This window comes from Carassius auratus, chromosome 39, assembly GCF_003368295.1.
Source record: "Carassius auratus strain Wakin chromosome 39, ASM336829v1, whole genome shotgun sequence".
In the NCBI taxonomy this organism is placed as follows: domain Eukaryota; kingdom Metazoa; phylum Chordata; class Actinopteri; order Cypriniformes; family Cyprinidae; genus Carassius; species Carassius auratus.
Window position 1 is genome coordinate 9457409 of NC_039281.1, and position 13580 is coordinate 9470988.

General features: G+C 42.8%; 1 protein-coding gene across 1 annotated transcript; it reads left to right on the top strand.

The window, feature by feature from the left end:
• Positions 1-11745: 11745 nt before the first annotated feature.
• On the top strand, positions 11746-13460 carry LOC113058092 (E3 ubiquitin-protein ligase RNF19B). The gene is made up of 4 exons (XM_026225783.1): positions 11746-11881; positions 12232-12335; positions 12581-12727; positions 12843-13460. The coding sequence occupies exons 1-4, from the start codon at positions 11809-11811 to the stop codon at positions 13284-13286; spliced, it is 768 nt and encodes a 255-aa protein (XP_026081568.1). The 5' UTR covers positions 11746-11808; the 3' UTR covers positions 13287-13460.
• Positions 13461-13580: the final 120 nt, after the last annotated feature.

Genomic DNA, 13580 nt, shown 5'->3' on the forward strand with positions numbered 1-13580 from the left:
TTATATTTCTTTCTTTCTAACTAATCTATCTATCTATCTATCTATCTATCTATCTATCTATCTATCTATCTATCTATCTATCTATCATTCTTTCTTTCAAACTAACCTATCATTTTTTCTTTTGAACTAATCTATTTATCATTCTTTCTAAATAATATATCTTTCATTCAACTAATCAATCAATCTAACTTTAAACTACTTTAAACTTCGAACTTCTTTAAATTAACTTCTTTAAACTTCCTCAAACTTTCTGGTCAGGCTTTCTCAAGCCAACTTAAAGTTTGTCTCAACAAACTTTTTTTTCTAGTTTTGAATTTGATGCTTGTAACACACTCAAAACAAAGTTAGTAGAATATTCAAGTAACATCATGAGCAGGGGCCTCATTTATAAAACTTTGCGTAGGATTTGCATCAGAAGTGGCGTACGGATGAAACATAGGACGTGCGTACGCACAGAAATATTCGGATTTATAAAACACGCACATCCTACGGATTTTTCCCTTGATAAATCACAATCAATTCTAAATGTAGCGCAGCTTTTGCGGCTTCATGACACGCCCATAGTTGCCCATAGATAGTCCGTGAAACGCCCACAAGTTAATATTCATTGATTGCGAAATCATGGCAAACACAGAGAGGAAATCAAAAAAACGTAACTTCACTCAATGTGAAGTAGAAGTTATCATTGGTGAGGTGGAAAAGAGGGGAAAAATTTGTTTGGAGGGCACAGTGTGGGCATTACTAAAGCCAAAAAGGCACTTGAGTGGCAAACGGTGGTAGACGCCGTAAATGCTGTAGCCTCACAACCTCGGACCGTGGCCGAAATAAAAAAGAAATGGTCGGACATCAAAGTCGAGGCAAAAAAACGTCTAGCGCTCCATCGCCAGAGTGTGTCTGCCACGGGTGGGGGAAAAGGGACACCGGAGCTGACCCCTCTTGATGAGAGACTAGCGGCAATTATTGGGGAATCCCTATTAAGTGGAGTGGTGACTGAGGCGGAGGGGGACACTGACGCGCCAGATGCACCGGGTGACACAGGTAAGAGAAATGCAATAATATTTTCCACACCTTTTGTTGTTCTTTACAAGCAACGCATCACTTCCAAACGCCTCGAGTCTGCGTCCAACACTGCTGTGTCTTAAAATAAATGAGTCATGGGTTGACCCAGGCCACCGAGCTACTACATTAGTGAGCAACATGTCTGCATCACAAATAATTTGGACATTGATTGAATGAAAATGCTTTCTATTAATGAAGTATTTTCATTAACGTTCGGTGCCCTTATGGCAACATGAGTGCAGTCAATAGCACCGATGACATTTGGGAAACCATACATAGCTGCAAATTGAGCTTTCTTGTTTGCCTGTTCACCCGCCGTGTATGGAAACTTAATGGAATCATGGGACAAAGCTATTATGCCTTTTAACACGTCTGGCATTACCCGGCTAAGGGTCGGCTGAGATATTCCTGACCTGTCAGCCAATTCCCTCTGAAAAGTGCCAGTCGCCAGGAATCCTAGTGTTGTTAGGACTTGAAGTGGGAAGGGCACGGCGTGGTTCCTCTGAGTGCTCCACTGTAACGCCGGGCCCAAAAGCCTGCAGAGGTCCAACAGGACCAACATCTCCTTAATTATCTATCTCCTTAATTATCTATCTATCTGTCTATCTAATTGCAACTATATCTGCCAGACGGACACATTGACGAGAATATCAGTTCCCTTTCGAAGGGAACTTCGACAATACGTCAACGACGCTATGGGGAACGCCTCAGGTGTGACAGGTGTCTGAAATCAAATATCAACTCACAGCAATCATGCTGACCGGCGACAGCTGTGAATCATCAGCTTGAATGATGAGCTTGCGACCTGGATATAAAAAGGGCGCCTTGAAACCATGACAATATCCTTTTCGTCTTCAGGGACTGTTTTGTCTGATTTAAACGTCTGCTTACAGCGAAGAAATGAAACGCACATCTAAGGCAAGTCCTAAAAGTTTTGTGAAATGTGCTGACCCATGCCCAAGATATTTGTCGCCGGGTGACACTCACGAGATTTGTGTGTACTGTTTGGGTGAAGAGCACGCACAGGATGCTCTTGAGGGATCATCCTGTGCAAATTGTGAGCAGTTTCGTATGAAAACGCTCCGGTCTCGTCGGGCTCTCTTCTCGAGGGAAGAGAGTTCAGCGTCTGGTCCTCGCGGATCGGGTCCCGCTCGTGCCGAGGCAGAGCGGCGACGCGCTTCATGGGGCTCCCAGATGGAGCTCGCTGACAGTCTCGAGAGGGGCGTTAACCTCTCGGACGCGTCATCGGCTGACGAGAGTGAGCTGCAGGTGGATGACGGAGACTTTTCTCCTACTTATACTGCAGCGAGTGCTCTTCAGGCCGGGCAAGAGATGGCTGAGGAGGATGATTTAGATCCTCAACCTCGTCAGCCATCCTGCCCCGTGTACGCAGAGCTGGTGGAAGTTATGGAGCGCGCCACTGACAAACTTCAGTTGCCATGGCGGCGCGCTCAGGGAGAGATCGTTCGCGGTCGTTTGGATGATCGGTTTCTCCCTGAACATAGACCACCAGCTCAGCAGAGCCTTCCATTCCTTCCTGATCTCCATTCAGAGATCGAGAGGGCATGGAAGAAACCGTACTCTGCCCGTATTCATCGACATCAGCGGGGCAACTTCGCTGATGTTGAGGGGATCGGTGAGTACGGTTATGTGTCGATGTCGCCCGTTGAAGAGACGTTTGCGAACTATCTCGTTTCTGGGCGGGTGTCGACACTAAAAGCTCCGACTCTGCCATCCAAGCCCCTTAAAGCCACGGCTCGCTTGAATGGCAGAGCGTACACGGCGGCAGGTCAGGCTGGTGCTGCCCTTCATACCATGGCAGTGCTCCAAGCCTACCAAGCTGACCTGCTGCAGGATCTTGACCAGGGGGCAGGGCTGTCCCCTGAGGCAGTCGCTGAGTTGCGCCGGACCACAGATTTGTCCCTCCGGGCCACTAAACAGACTGCTGCCGCGATCGGCCGATCGATGGCGGCGATGGTGGCCACAGAGAGGCATCTGTGGCTCAACTTGGCTGATATCGGGGAGAAAGAAAAATCCCTTCTCCTTGATTCACCAGTTTCACCTGCTAAACTTTTTGGCACCTCCGTTGAGGCGGTGGTTGGAAAGTTTAGGGAGGCGAAGGCGCGCTCAGCTGCATTTAAGACCTGCATACCTCTGAGATCCGGGCCCCAGCCCAGGCAGGTGGGAGGACCTGGTCCGTCTTGGTCTGAGGACCGTAGGCAGGGCCAGAGGTCTAGTGTCGCCTCTCGTGCCCCCCCTCCATGGAGGAGTAGGACACAGAGGAGGCGGGCCTCCCGCAAAAAGAGGGACTTAAGGGAGGTCATTCAGCACAAGCGCTGCAACGCTCAGCGGAAATAGGGTTTGATCTCCCTGGAGGGCCTTTTCTACCAGCCCTCTCCCTCTTCTTGACACCCCAGGCGTTTACGTTACACCAGCCCTGGGGATGGGCCTTATGATGAGAACTATGTTCTGATGGCCCACCGTAGCAACTGGTTGATGTGAGCGCCTCTTTTAGGCATGTAAAAGTGGTCGACCCCAGATTCATTGAGAACTCTCTGGCGAGTCTTCACTCCGCACGCCGCAGGTGAACGTTTGGTTTGTAAAATTCTGTGTGTATAACTAACACTGATTGTATTTCTCTACAGACCCTGTTCCCTGTATAGACCTAGGGGGTCATTCTTAGAGGAGCAATTAAAGTATGGACTTTAGGGCCCTGAAGCCTCCCCCAGTTGGTGGCTAGAACGAATTAGGAGGAAGCTCAAAGAAGATTTGGCTTCTGTGCTGAGTATGTGATGGCCTTCCTGTCATAACATTTTATATGCGTGGTGGGCCACCGCTCATTTCTGTTTAGCCTCAGGGCTATTAGCCACCCAGAGGGTAGAGTAGTTGGTCTTCCTAAAAAAAAAAAAAAAAACTTTTTTGCTTTAGGTTTAGACTGACGCTGGCGCTTCAGATAGATCTTCAGATAGATGTCCTGCCTATCGGTTTGTGACATTGGTATCCTGAGTACTCGCTCCCCTGAGCTCTGTTGGGTTTCAGTAGGTTGAGTGTTTTCACGGCCTCTCAATCAAGTAGGCTGTGGCTCCTCCGAGCCCTCAGGTAGATCTATGCTTGTAGGTCGGCCCTTATCCGGGCCGCCTCTGTAGCTGGCCTAGGCTATGCTAGGGATGTTGGAGGCGTGTTGCTAAGTATAGCTGCCACATTCATTATGTGTTGGGCTTCCTCCCCTTGATTTCAGCCTCCTCCCTTAAATGGGAGTTGTTGGCCAAGGCCCGCCCCTTTCTCTGCATTCAGGGGTGATAGAGTAATGCAGGGTGGTAGCTGAGGTAGGATCAGTCTGGCAGGGTTAGGCCATCTTTCGCTCTGCGAAGTGAGAGTTTGTCAGACCATGCCGAACAGAGATGTTTTGGGCCTCTAGAGCTGGCTCCACTCAGCCCGTTGAGCTAATCGCTCGACCGATGGGTTGAAGTGGGTTGGCTTGCAATTTAGCCCCCCCGCTCCCCTAGGCTGGGCGCAGGACAAATCCCTGTCACCCTTTGGAGCCACTTGCAGGCCTGCTCCCTGTCTAACATTGCAGGGGCATATGGTTGTTACTCCCCCGCTGACTCAGGGTAGTTTTGAGTAGTCCATTCTCAGCTCTGTATGTATCTACCTCACACCACGATGGCTCCGGTTGAGCAGGGAGTTCTAAACTACATTTCATTCCGGTTTTTGAACTCCACTCCCTTTGAAGCCAGAGCATTGCCATGGGCTGACGCCTATGCATTTAGTAGGTAGGCCCCTCATGGGGCCTCCACTAGGCAGAATGGCGTATGTTGTACTCCCCTGCTATAAGGGTATTGCTATTTGCTGAGTACACTGCCTCTGGCAATGTGATTAGGTACCAGGATGCTGTAGCAACAGATTTCTGCCACGAAGGCTGCACAGTTGGGTAGTAGGCCCCAGCAGGCCTCCTTGACGGAATAGCCCCCAATAGGGCTCCTAGGCCAGCTCACCTTCGGTGGTTGGCCCAGGTAGTTCGGGCAGAAGGCTCACTGCTGATTAGTAGGCCTTAACAGGCCTCCTCTGAGGTGGGTCGCAACATTGTGGAACGTACACTTGGACAAAACTATAGGAAAAGTTTTTAATAGTATGGTTCCAGCAGTGTTCGGTAAAGTAGCAGAATAGACTCGCTATCAGCTAGCAGGCTCGACCAGGCCTCCCTGTTAGGCGAGTCCCCAGCAGCAGTTACATCCAGCTGATTAGACTGTTTCAGGTAGTAGGCCTCTTCAGGCCTCCTTGAAGGTGGGCTCCCACATTTTGTGGTGGTCAGGTAGTAGGCTTTACTAGGCCTCCCTGAGGGTTTAATCCCACATACTGTGGTTACTAGGTGGCAGGCCCCACAGGCCTCCCTGGAGTTGAATTCCCGCTTCTTTGAACTGTCAGGTAGTAGGCCTCATAAGGCCTCCCTGAAGGCAAAGCCCCAAAGACAGTCAACTGGACTGCCAGTCTGGCTCACTATCAGCTATGGTTTTCAGGTAGTAAGCCTCTCCAGGCCTCCCTGAAAGTAAGCTTTCCTGCACTGTGTTTATCAGGTAGTAGGCCTCACTAGGCCTCCCTGAAGTTGAGCTCCCACATACTGTGGTTGTCAGGTAGTAGGCCTCACCAGGCCTCCCTGGAGTTGAGTTCCAAATGACTTTCAGTTTCCACTTAAGGTGGTTATCTGGTAACAGGTAGTAGGCCTCTCTAGGCCTCTCTGTAGGTGAACTCCCACATATTGTGGTTATCAGATAGCAGGCTTCACCAGGCCTCTCTGAAGGTGAGCTCCCACATACTGTGAGCTCCCACATACTGTGGTTGTCAGGTAGTAGGCTTCTCCAGGTCTCCCTGGGAGTAGTTTCACGGTGATGCTGGGTTTCGTAAGCTAGTGGCCACTTACTTTCAGTTTAGCAGTCCTTATCAGGCAGCTACCGGAGGTGAGTTTGAGCCCTGGCTCGGCTCAAGTTTTTATTCTCTGCTACGGGTTCCCTCCTGGAACCTTTTTATCCTGCTACAGCCTGGTTGCCTACCAGGTAGATCTTATGCTCCCCTCACTGAGGGTCAATGTGAGTATGTGGTCTCCTGAGTCTGGTCAGTCGGTCGTAGGCCTCTCATGAGGCCTCCCAGTTAGATCAGTCCTTAGGCCCTCACAGGCCTCCTCAGTGTTTTTTGAAACACAAAAACTGGGTAGATCCGTGGATCGAGTAGAGAAACTCCCCTCGCTGGCAAGGGTTGTAAAGCACTATGCTGAGTCATACTCTCCAGGATATCCCGTCTCTGAGATCCAGGCCGAGTGGTTCACTGCCTGCTCCGCAGTTCCTCGGGCTGGATGCCTTCCTAAAGGCAAGTGTCCAGAGGCTCTGTCTTCGGACAGACAGGAAGTGGCCAGTCTGTAGTGTCTTATGTAGTGACACCAGACCAGGCCTGCCTGGTGGCATTTCAGGTGGCATTCCCCTGAATAGTGACTGGCTGGGGTTCCCTCGGGTTCCCTAGCCACATTCCCTAGAAGGGACACCTTCTAAGAAGTTGAAGTTGTGGTCCTAGGCCCTTGAGCAGGCCCAGGTAGACCTTTCACTAAACTATGTTTATGGAGGTTTTCTGTGGTATCATATAGCTTGGGCTATGACCGTAGGGAGTGCTGTCACTGACAGCCCTGTGTGACCTGAGGGTGAGTGGTTCTAGCGTTCATTGAATTGCTGGTTCTGACAGTTGTCACTGCCATTGGGCATGCACTCCCTTTAGCATGGCGGCGTGGGTATTTCGTTCCCCATAGCGTCGTTGACGTATTGTCGAAGTTCCCTTCGAAAGGGAACGTCTCAGGTTACAAATGTAACCTTGGTTCCCTGAGAACAGGGAACGAGACAATACGTCTCCCAGCCATGCCTCAGGGTCTGCCTGACAAACAGTCCCTTCAGACGAAAGGATATTGTCATGGTTTCAAGGCGCCCTTTTTATATCCAGGTCGCACGCTCATCATTCAAGCTGATGATTCACAGCTGTCGCCGGTCAGCATGATTGCTGTGAGTTGATATTTGATTTCAGACACCTGTCACACCTGAGGCGTTCCCCATAGCGTCGTTGACGTATTGTCTCGTTCCCTGTTCTCAGGGAACCAAGGTTACATTTGTAACCTGAGACGTTTTGTACATTATTTCGCTCTGTTAACTATATTATTTATGAGGATGAATTGCTCAACATGCCAATATTGTAGAACATATTTCACTTTTTTTTTTGCAAATATGTGTTCATTTGAATTTCTGTTGTAATTTTCGTTTGATTTTTTTTTTGTTTGTTTCACTGCTGATCGATCAAACGGGTGTTCGTGTAGGCTGTTAATTGTAACACTTGCTTTGTGAAGTCTTCATGTTATTTATGAGAGGCAGTATTGTCATTTTCACTTTCACTCTCACGTGTTTCTTCCATCTGCCGACGGTGTCGCCATTTCTCATTTCACCCGTTTTTGTGCGTACGCCTGGGTCAGAGCTTGCGTGAAGGACCGCACATTTTCCCGTCAAGTTTGCTTTTTATAAATATCAATTATTGCGTAGAGAGTGGCGTACGCCTTCTTTTGTGCGTACGCAACGTTTATAAATGAGGCCCCAGGTAACATGCATTAAGAGTATAAAAAGGGTATTTGTGAAATCATCAGCTGGAATTAAGTATATTTGATTTACCTTTTGGTTTTTGCTCTTCTTCTCTTTTCAGTTTTTCCTCTACTTTCTGTCTCTTCTCTTTTTCTCTTTTGAGTTTTTCCTCTACTTCCTGTCTCTTCTCTTTTTCTCTTTTGAGTTTTTCCTCTACTTCCTGTCTCTTCTCTTTTTCTCTTTTGAGTTTTTCCTCTACTTCCTGTCTCTTCTCTTTTTCTCTTTTCAGTTTTTCCTCTACTTCCTGTCTCTTCTCTTTTTCTCTTTTCAGTTTTTCCTCTAATTTCTTTCTCTCCTCTTCTTCTTTTCTCAGTTTCTCATCTTTCTCTCTCTCCTCGTCTTCTCTTCTCAGTTTGTCATCTTTCTCTCTCTCCTCTTTTTCTCTTTTCAGTTGTTCCTCTACGTTTTGTCTCTCCTCCTTTTCTCTTTTCAGTTGTTCCTCTATGTTTTGTCTCTCCTCTTTTTCTCTTTTCAGTTGTTCCTCTACGTTTTGTCTCTCCTCTTTTTCTCTTTTCAGTTGTTCCTCTACGTCCTGTCTCTCCTCTTTTTCTCTTTTCAGTTGTTCCTCTACGTTTTGTCTCTCCTCTTTTTCTCTTTTCAGTTGTTCCTCTACGTTTTGTCTCTCCTCTTTTTCTCTTTTCAGTTGTTCGTCTACGTTTTGTCTCTCCTCTTTTTCTCTTTTCAGTTGTTCCTCTACGTTTTGTCTCTCCTCTTTTTCTCTTTTCAGTTGTTCGTCTACGTTTTGTCTCTCCTCTTTTTCTCTTTTCAGTTGTTCCTCTACGTTTTGTCTCTCCTCTTTTTCTCTTTTCAGTTGTTCCTCTACGTTTTGTCTCTCCTCTTTTTCTCTTTTCAGTTGTTCCTCTACGTTTTGTCTCTCCTCTTTTTCTCTTTTCAGTTGTTCCTCTACGTCCTGTCTCTCCTCTTGTTCTCTTTTCAGTTGTTCCTCTACGTCCTGTCTCTCCTCTTTTTCTCTTTTCAGTTTTTCGTCTACGTTTTGTCTCTCCTCTTTTTCTCTTTTCAGTTGTTCCTCTACGTTTTGTCTCTCCTCTTTTTCTCTTTTCAGTTGTTCGTCTACGTTTTGTCTCTCCTCTTTTTCTCTTTTCAGTTGTTCCTCTACGTCCTGTCTCTCCTCTTTTTCTCTTTTCAGTTGTTCCTCTACGTCCTGTCTCTCCTCTTTTTCTCTTTTCAGTTGTTCCTCTATGTCCTGTCTCTCCTCTTTTTCTCTTTTCAGTTGTTCCTCTATGTCCTGTCTCTCCTTTAGTTCTGTGTCTTCCCTTGAACCTAAAAAAATATTGAAGTGTAAATGTATTATTAAAACCAAATTATCCATTCATCCAAATCTAAACAAATGAGGATTCCCATAAAGCAACAGATTGAAGAGAATATTGCTGAGCAAGTGAAGGTGGGGTTACACTACTCAAAATTTTAAATCTGAACAAATGCATTTGTCTGCATTCTATGATGCAGCCAGTTTTGCATCTAAGCACACAGTGGCATCAAAAGGTCCAAGAGCCACACACTGTATGAGGTGGGCAGGACAATCCTGATGTGCTCATGTATGCATGTGTGTTTTGGCTTTTAAAATCTGATTATGTATCTTCTTATTAATATTAAAAACAACAAATACAACAATATATACAGCACAACCAAAGAAATGCAGCTGTGCATATTTAAACAATTTTAAATAAACACAGTAAGTAAAGAATTAACATTTTCACAATGTCTGTGTTGTGTGGATCCAGTTCCAGATTCATGTTCTCCTGAGTAAGATAAGCACAAATAGCCTGGTTAAATAAACCTGGTTAAATAAAATAACTGAAATAGCCTGATTCAAATCTATATTATTCATCATTATCTACCTTAAACTATTTTTAAACAACAATTTAGTTTTAATTGTATTATATTTTATCCATTTTATGGCATATACACTATATAATAGTGATTTATCATGAGATGGCAGTAAACACAAGAAGTTCCTGTAGACAAGGTTTCAGTCAACGTTCAAAATAGTAAAACCTAGGACAGGTAGGGAAAAAGGATAATAAGAAAATTGAAAAATTGAAGGAATAGTGTGTTTGTTTTTACCATCATTTTCTTCTGTCAGCAGATGTCGTTGTTCTTTTTGCTTGTCCACGCTAACTGACTCAAGCTGAAAATCTTTTTGCTCATTTCTCTTATGTTTTCTCTTTCTCTTTCGGCAGCAATACACAGATACTACTACTGTAAGGAATAAAACAAGTTAACAGTTTTAGCAACAAGTATGAGAATAATTTAAATGCAAACATTTAAAGAGCAGCTTTAACATTCCTTAAAATGTCTTGTTTTCCAATACAGAAACAACATGAGGGTGAGTAAATAATTGCAAAAATGTAATTGAATTAAAGCAATTAATTAAACTTACCTGCAGTGAGTAATATCAGTATTCCAAGTACTACACAAATCAAAACCTTTACATTAACATCCAGGTCTGCAGCATTCATTTCCATGTTCCTAAATTCAGTCTTATTATGTCTTATTCTCTCTTTGAAATCAGGTGAGCTGACTAGGACAGTGTCCCCTGCAAACTAGAAAAGTTTGGCACATTTAGTTTTAGTTATAAATACATGCACCATTAAATAAGTAACTATAGAATTCTGTTAAAGGTACAACCCCATTTCCAGGAAAGCTGAGACACTTTGTAAAATACTGTAAAATTGTAATACAATTTTACGAAACATCCCAACTTTTCTGGAAATGGGGTTGTATAAATCAGGGCAATGGGCAAACATTTCTTCAGTAAAAGAAGACAGTTTTAAGCATTTACTTGATGTTGCATGTCAGTTATGAAGCTTAACTGCAGGACTGTACAATGCAACATATAAGAATTGGTCCACACAATGAATACATTTACCACAGTGTTATGTCCTTGGTAAGAAGCAATGGGCAGGCATTCAAAAATAAAGAATACTTTAATTAACCAAATTAAGTAGCATAATGGAATGCTTCCGACTCCCTTACTTTTCTATAGTCTCACCACGAACCTCTATCGCCACTTACTGGTCAATATGCACAAAAGAACACAACACACATTACTTTTTCTTAGTATTGAAGTTTGTATTTTTCTTTATTATTATTATTATTATTATTGTTATTATTATTGGGTGAGGAGTGGGGTTGAGTACCTCCACTTCTTTTTTCCACTTAAAACACTGATTGTGTATCATATGCATGACAAAGTACATTTCTGCACAAAAATCACATGCCAAATAGAAACAGAAAATAGTGCTATTGATATGCATTTTCATAAGCCCGGGCTCCTTAAGCTAGTTTTTTTTTTTTTTGTTTGTTTGTTTTTTTGTTTGTTTTTGTTTTGTTTTTTAATGCCATATCTGTCGCACATTTTTAGCAACTCACAATTATTAATTGCTCCATAGTTCTGTCCCTCTCAAATGTAGCCTAACAAAAAGTTTTTAACAAAGTTATAATGACTTGAGTTTGATCATATTTGTCTCTGTTATTTACTTTGATTTATAGAGTAATGTGGATTTCTTAACCTTATACATTAAAAGGATTTATGTTAAAATAGAAAATAATTATCTGATATTTGAAGACTTACCTAAGAAAGAGAGAGAGAGAGATTGTAGTCTATCGGTCGGACAGAGAAGATTAAATAGATACTACCACCAGCGTTTTCAAATCTAAAATACTGCATCGATTCCGTATTTGCCTTTTTTCTTTCCTTTAGCTCCTCCCTGATAGAAAGAAGAAAAAAGAAGAAGACTAGATGAATGAATTTAAATGTAAAACAGAACAAATCGTCTCATAGGCTACGCAGCAGCTGGACCGATTAGGTTAACCTATTTAAACATGAGCTATCAATACATTTAATAAGGCTACTAAATGTTACTTATGTTATTAGGCTAATGTATATTGAAGCCGCTAATATAAATATAAATGAAAATGAAAGCTGTTGCCTAAAGCCAGATGTCAAAGGGGAGGAGAAATAGGCGTTTGGTCCAAAGACTGCATGTACTTTCACATTTAAAGAATGAAACAAACGGTCGAGAGCTGGTATTGACATCACCAAAGAAATCGACTGCCGTTGAAAATGGACGGAAAATTAAAAAAACTCACTTTGTCCGACAAAGATATTAAAGTGGTGAAAAAACCAAGCGATCTCGGTAAGTTAATCGTGTCAGTCTGACAAGTAGGCTATATTTACTGGACCAACGAAATGAAAGTAAAATGTAAACTAGACTATTTCTGGTTTTATTCATTGTGAGACTATTATTTTTAATAAAGACCGACACAGTTTCACAAGTAGCCAAAATCTGAATTAATTGGATGACATAGCATTGTAATTGCGATCTAATATAGCCTAGACAACGAACGCTAGTTCTGCTAATAGTTAAAAGTGGGAATGTGACACTAAAGAGTAGCTAATGCAGAATTTTATTCAAAATATCGATTTTATTCATTTAAAAATGATTATTGTTTCTGATTCCTTTAATGAAGTCTGTAAATCTTTCAGATGAATATGACAATGACCCTGGTGTTTTAAGAGTTGAGCTGTCCTGCGGTCATGTCGCAGATCCGATGACACTCACAGATTGCTGCAAAGCTCAGTTGTTAAAAGTGAGTGTATTTTTATTGGTAAAGGTTTAAAGTTAAGGTAGCATTTTTAGATATAATTCTGCAGCTACAGCATGTTGTTTATATGGGTATATAGTATATATGTTCATTAATGCAGTTCATATAATGTCCAGAATGTGTAGAATAAACACATCCTATGAAAATCTTTACCCCACTGTACTTTTGAAAAAAAAAAAAAAAGGTATTATTTCAGATTGATATTAATATGCTTTGTTATATGATTTCAGGGAGAAACTGTATTTAAGTGTCCAGTGTGTGACAAAGACTGGCCATATGATGAAGTCCGAAAATCAGCTAAACTTACAATTAATGAGCGAATAGGTTTTGAGGATTTGCTTGGAATAAACGCTGCTAAGAAGTTAGACATAAAGGATGTATGTACATTTCTGCATCTTTGCCTGGATCTTATTATTAATGTAGTACATTTACAGTATATATGTACGTTGTATTTTTATTGTTTCTTCATCACTGTATTTGGTCTCTCTGCAGTGTCCTGGTTGTGGCACTTTTATAGAAAGGGTGCACACCTCAAATCTCAGTGTAAAATGCTTGATTTGCACTAAAAGGACCGGAAAAATCTATCATTTCTGCTGGCAGTGTCTGAGAGAGTGGAAAGGGCCTCAACCTTCTGCTGATCAGTGTGAAAATGTGGGTTGTGCCAGCAAGGACCAGGAACTACTTAAAGACTGTTCAGTGGTTACTTTAAAATATATTCAAAATGCCCAGTGTCCAGCGATTCGTGCCTGTCCATTCTGTGGCGTGCTGATTGCACACTCAAACGTGGGATGTAAAATCATGACATGCCAGAAATGCCACAAAGAATTTTGCTTTCTCTGTCTTAAACCTGCTCAAGAGTGCCTAAAAACATCTACTCCTTACGTGTTATGCACAGCTGAAGTCGCACCAAAGCAAATAGAAGATGTACGACTGTGAGCAGAAATGACAAGTAATGTAGAATACATATCACACATTGGATAAACAGTATATACCTAAAATCCTGTTGTGTTTGTGTCTACCTGATTTGAACAATTTTTTTTCTATTTGAGGAATAGTGTACCTATCAACGTAATGGAACGTAATCATGGATATATGCCAACAGCTCAATTGTTTTTTATTAGGGCTGAGTAATATGGATAAAAAAATTAAAAAAAAAGTTAATCTCACTGTTATTTTCTCAGCTTAATGATGATAAGTTGATATATTTTTCTAAATATGTATTTGCTCTGA

Bases quoted from the DNA above. Each gene is read 5' to 3' on its own strand.
- LOC113058092 (XM_026225783.1), top strand. From the start codon at position 11,809: ATGGACGGAAAATTAAAAAAACTCACTTTGTCCGACAAAGATATTAAA. The intron at 12,336-12,580 runs GTGAGTGTATTT...ATATGATTTCAG, and splicing joins GCAAAGCTCAGTTGTTAAAA to GGAGAAACTGTATTTAAGTG. The intron at 12,728-12,842 runs GTATGTACATTT...GTCTCTCTGCAG, and splicing joins AGAAGTTAGACATAAAGGAT to TGTCCTGGTTGTGGCACTTT.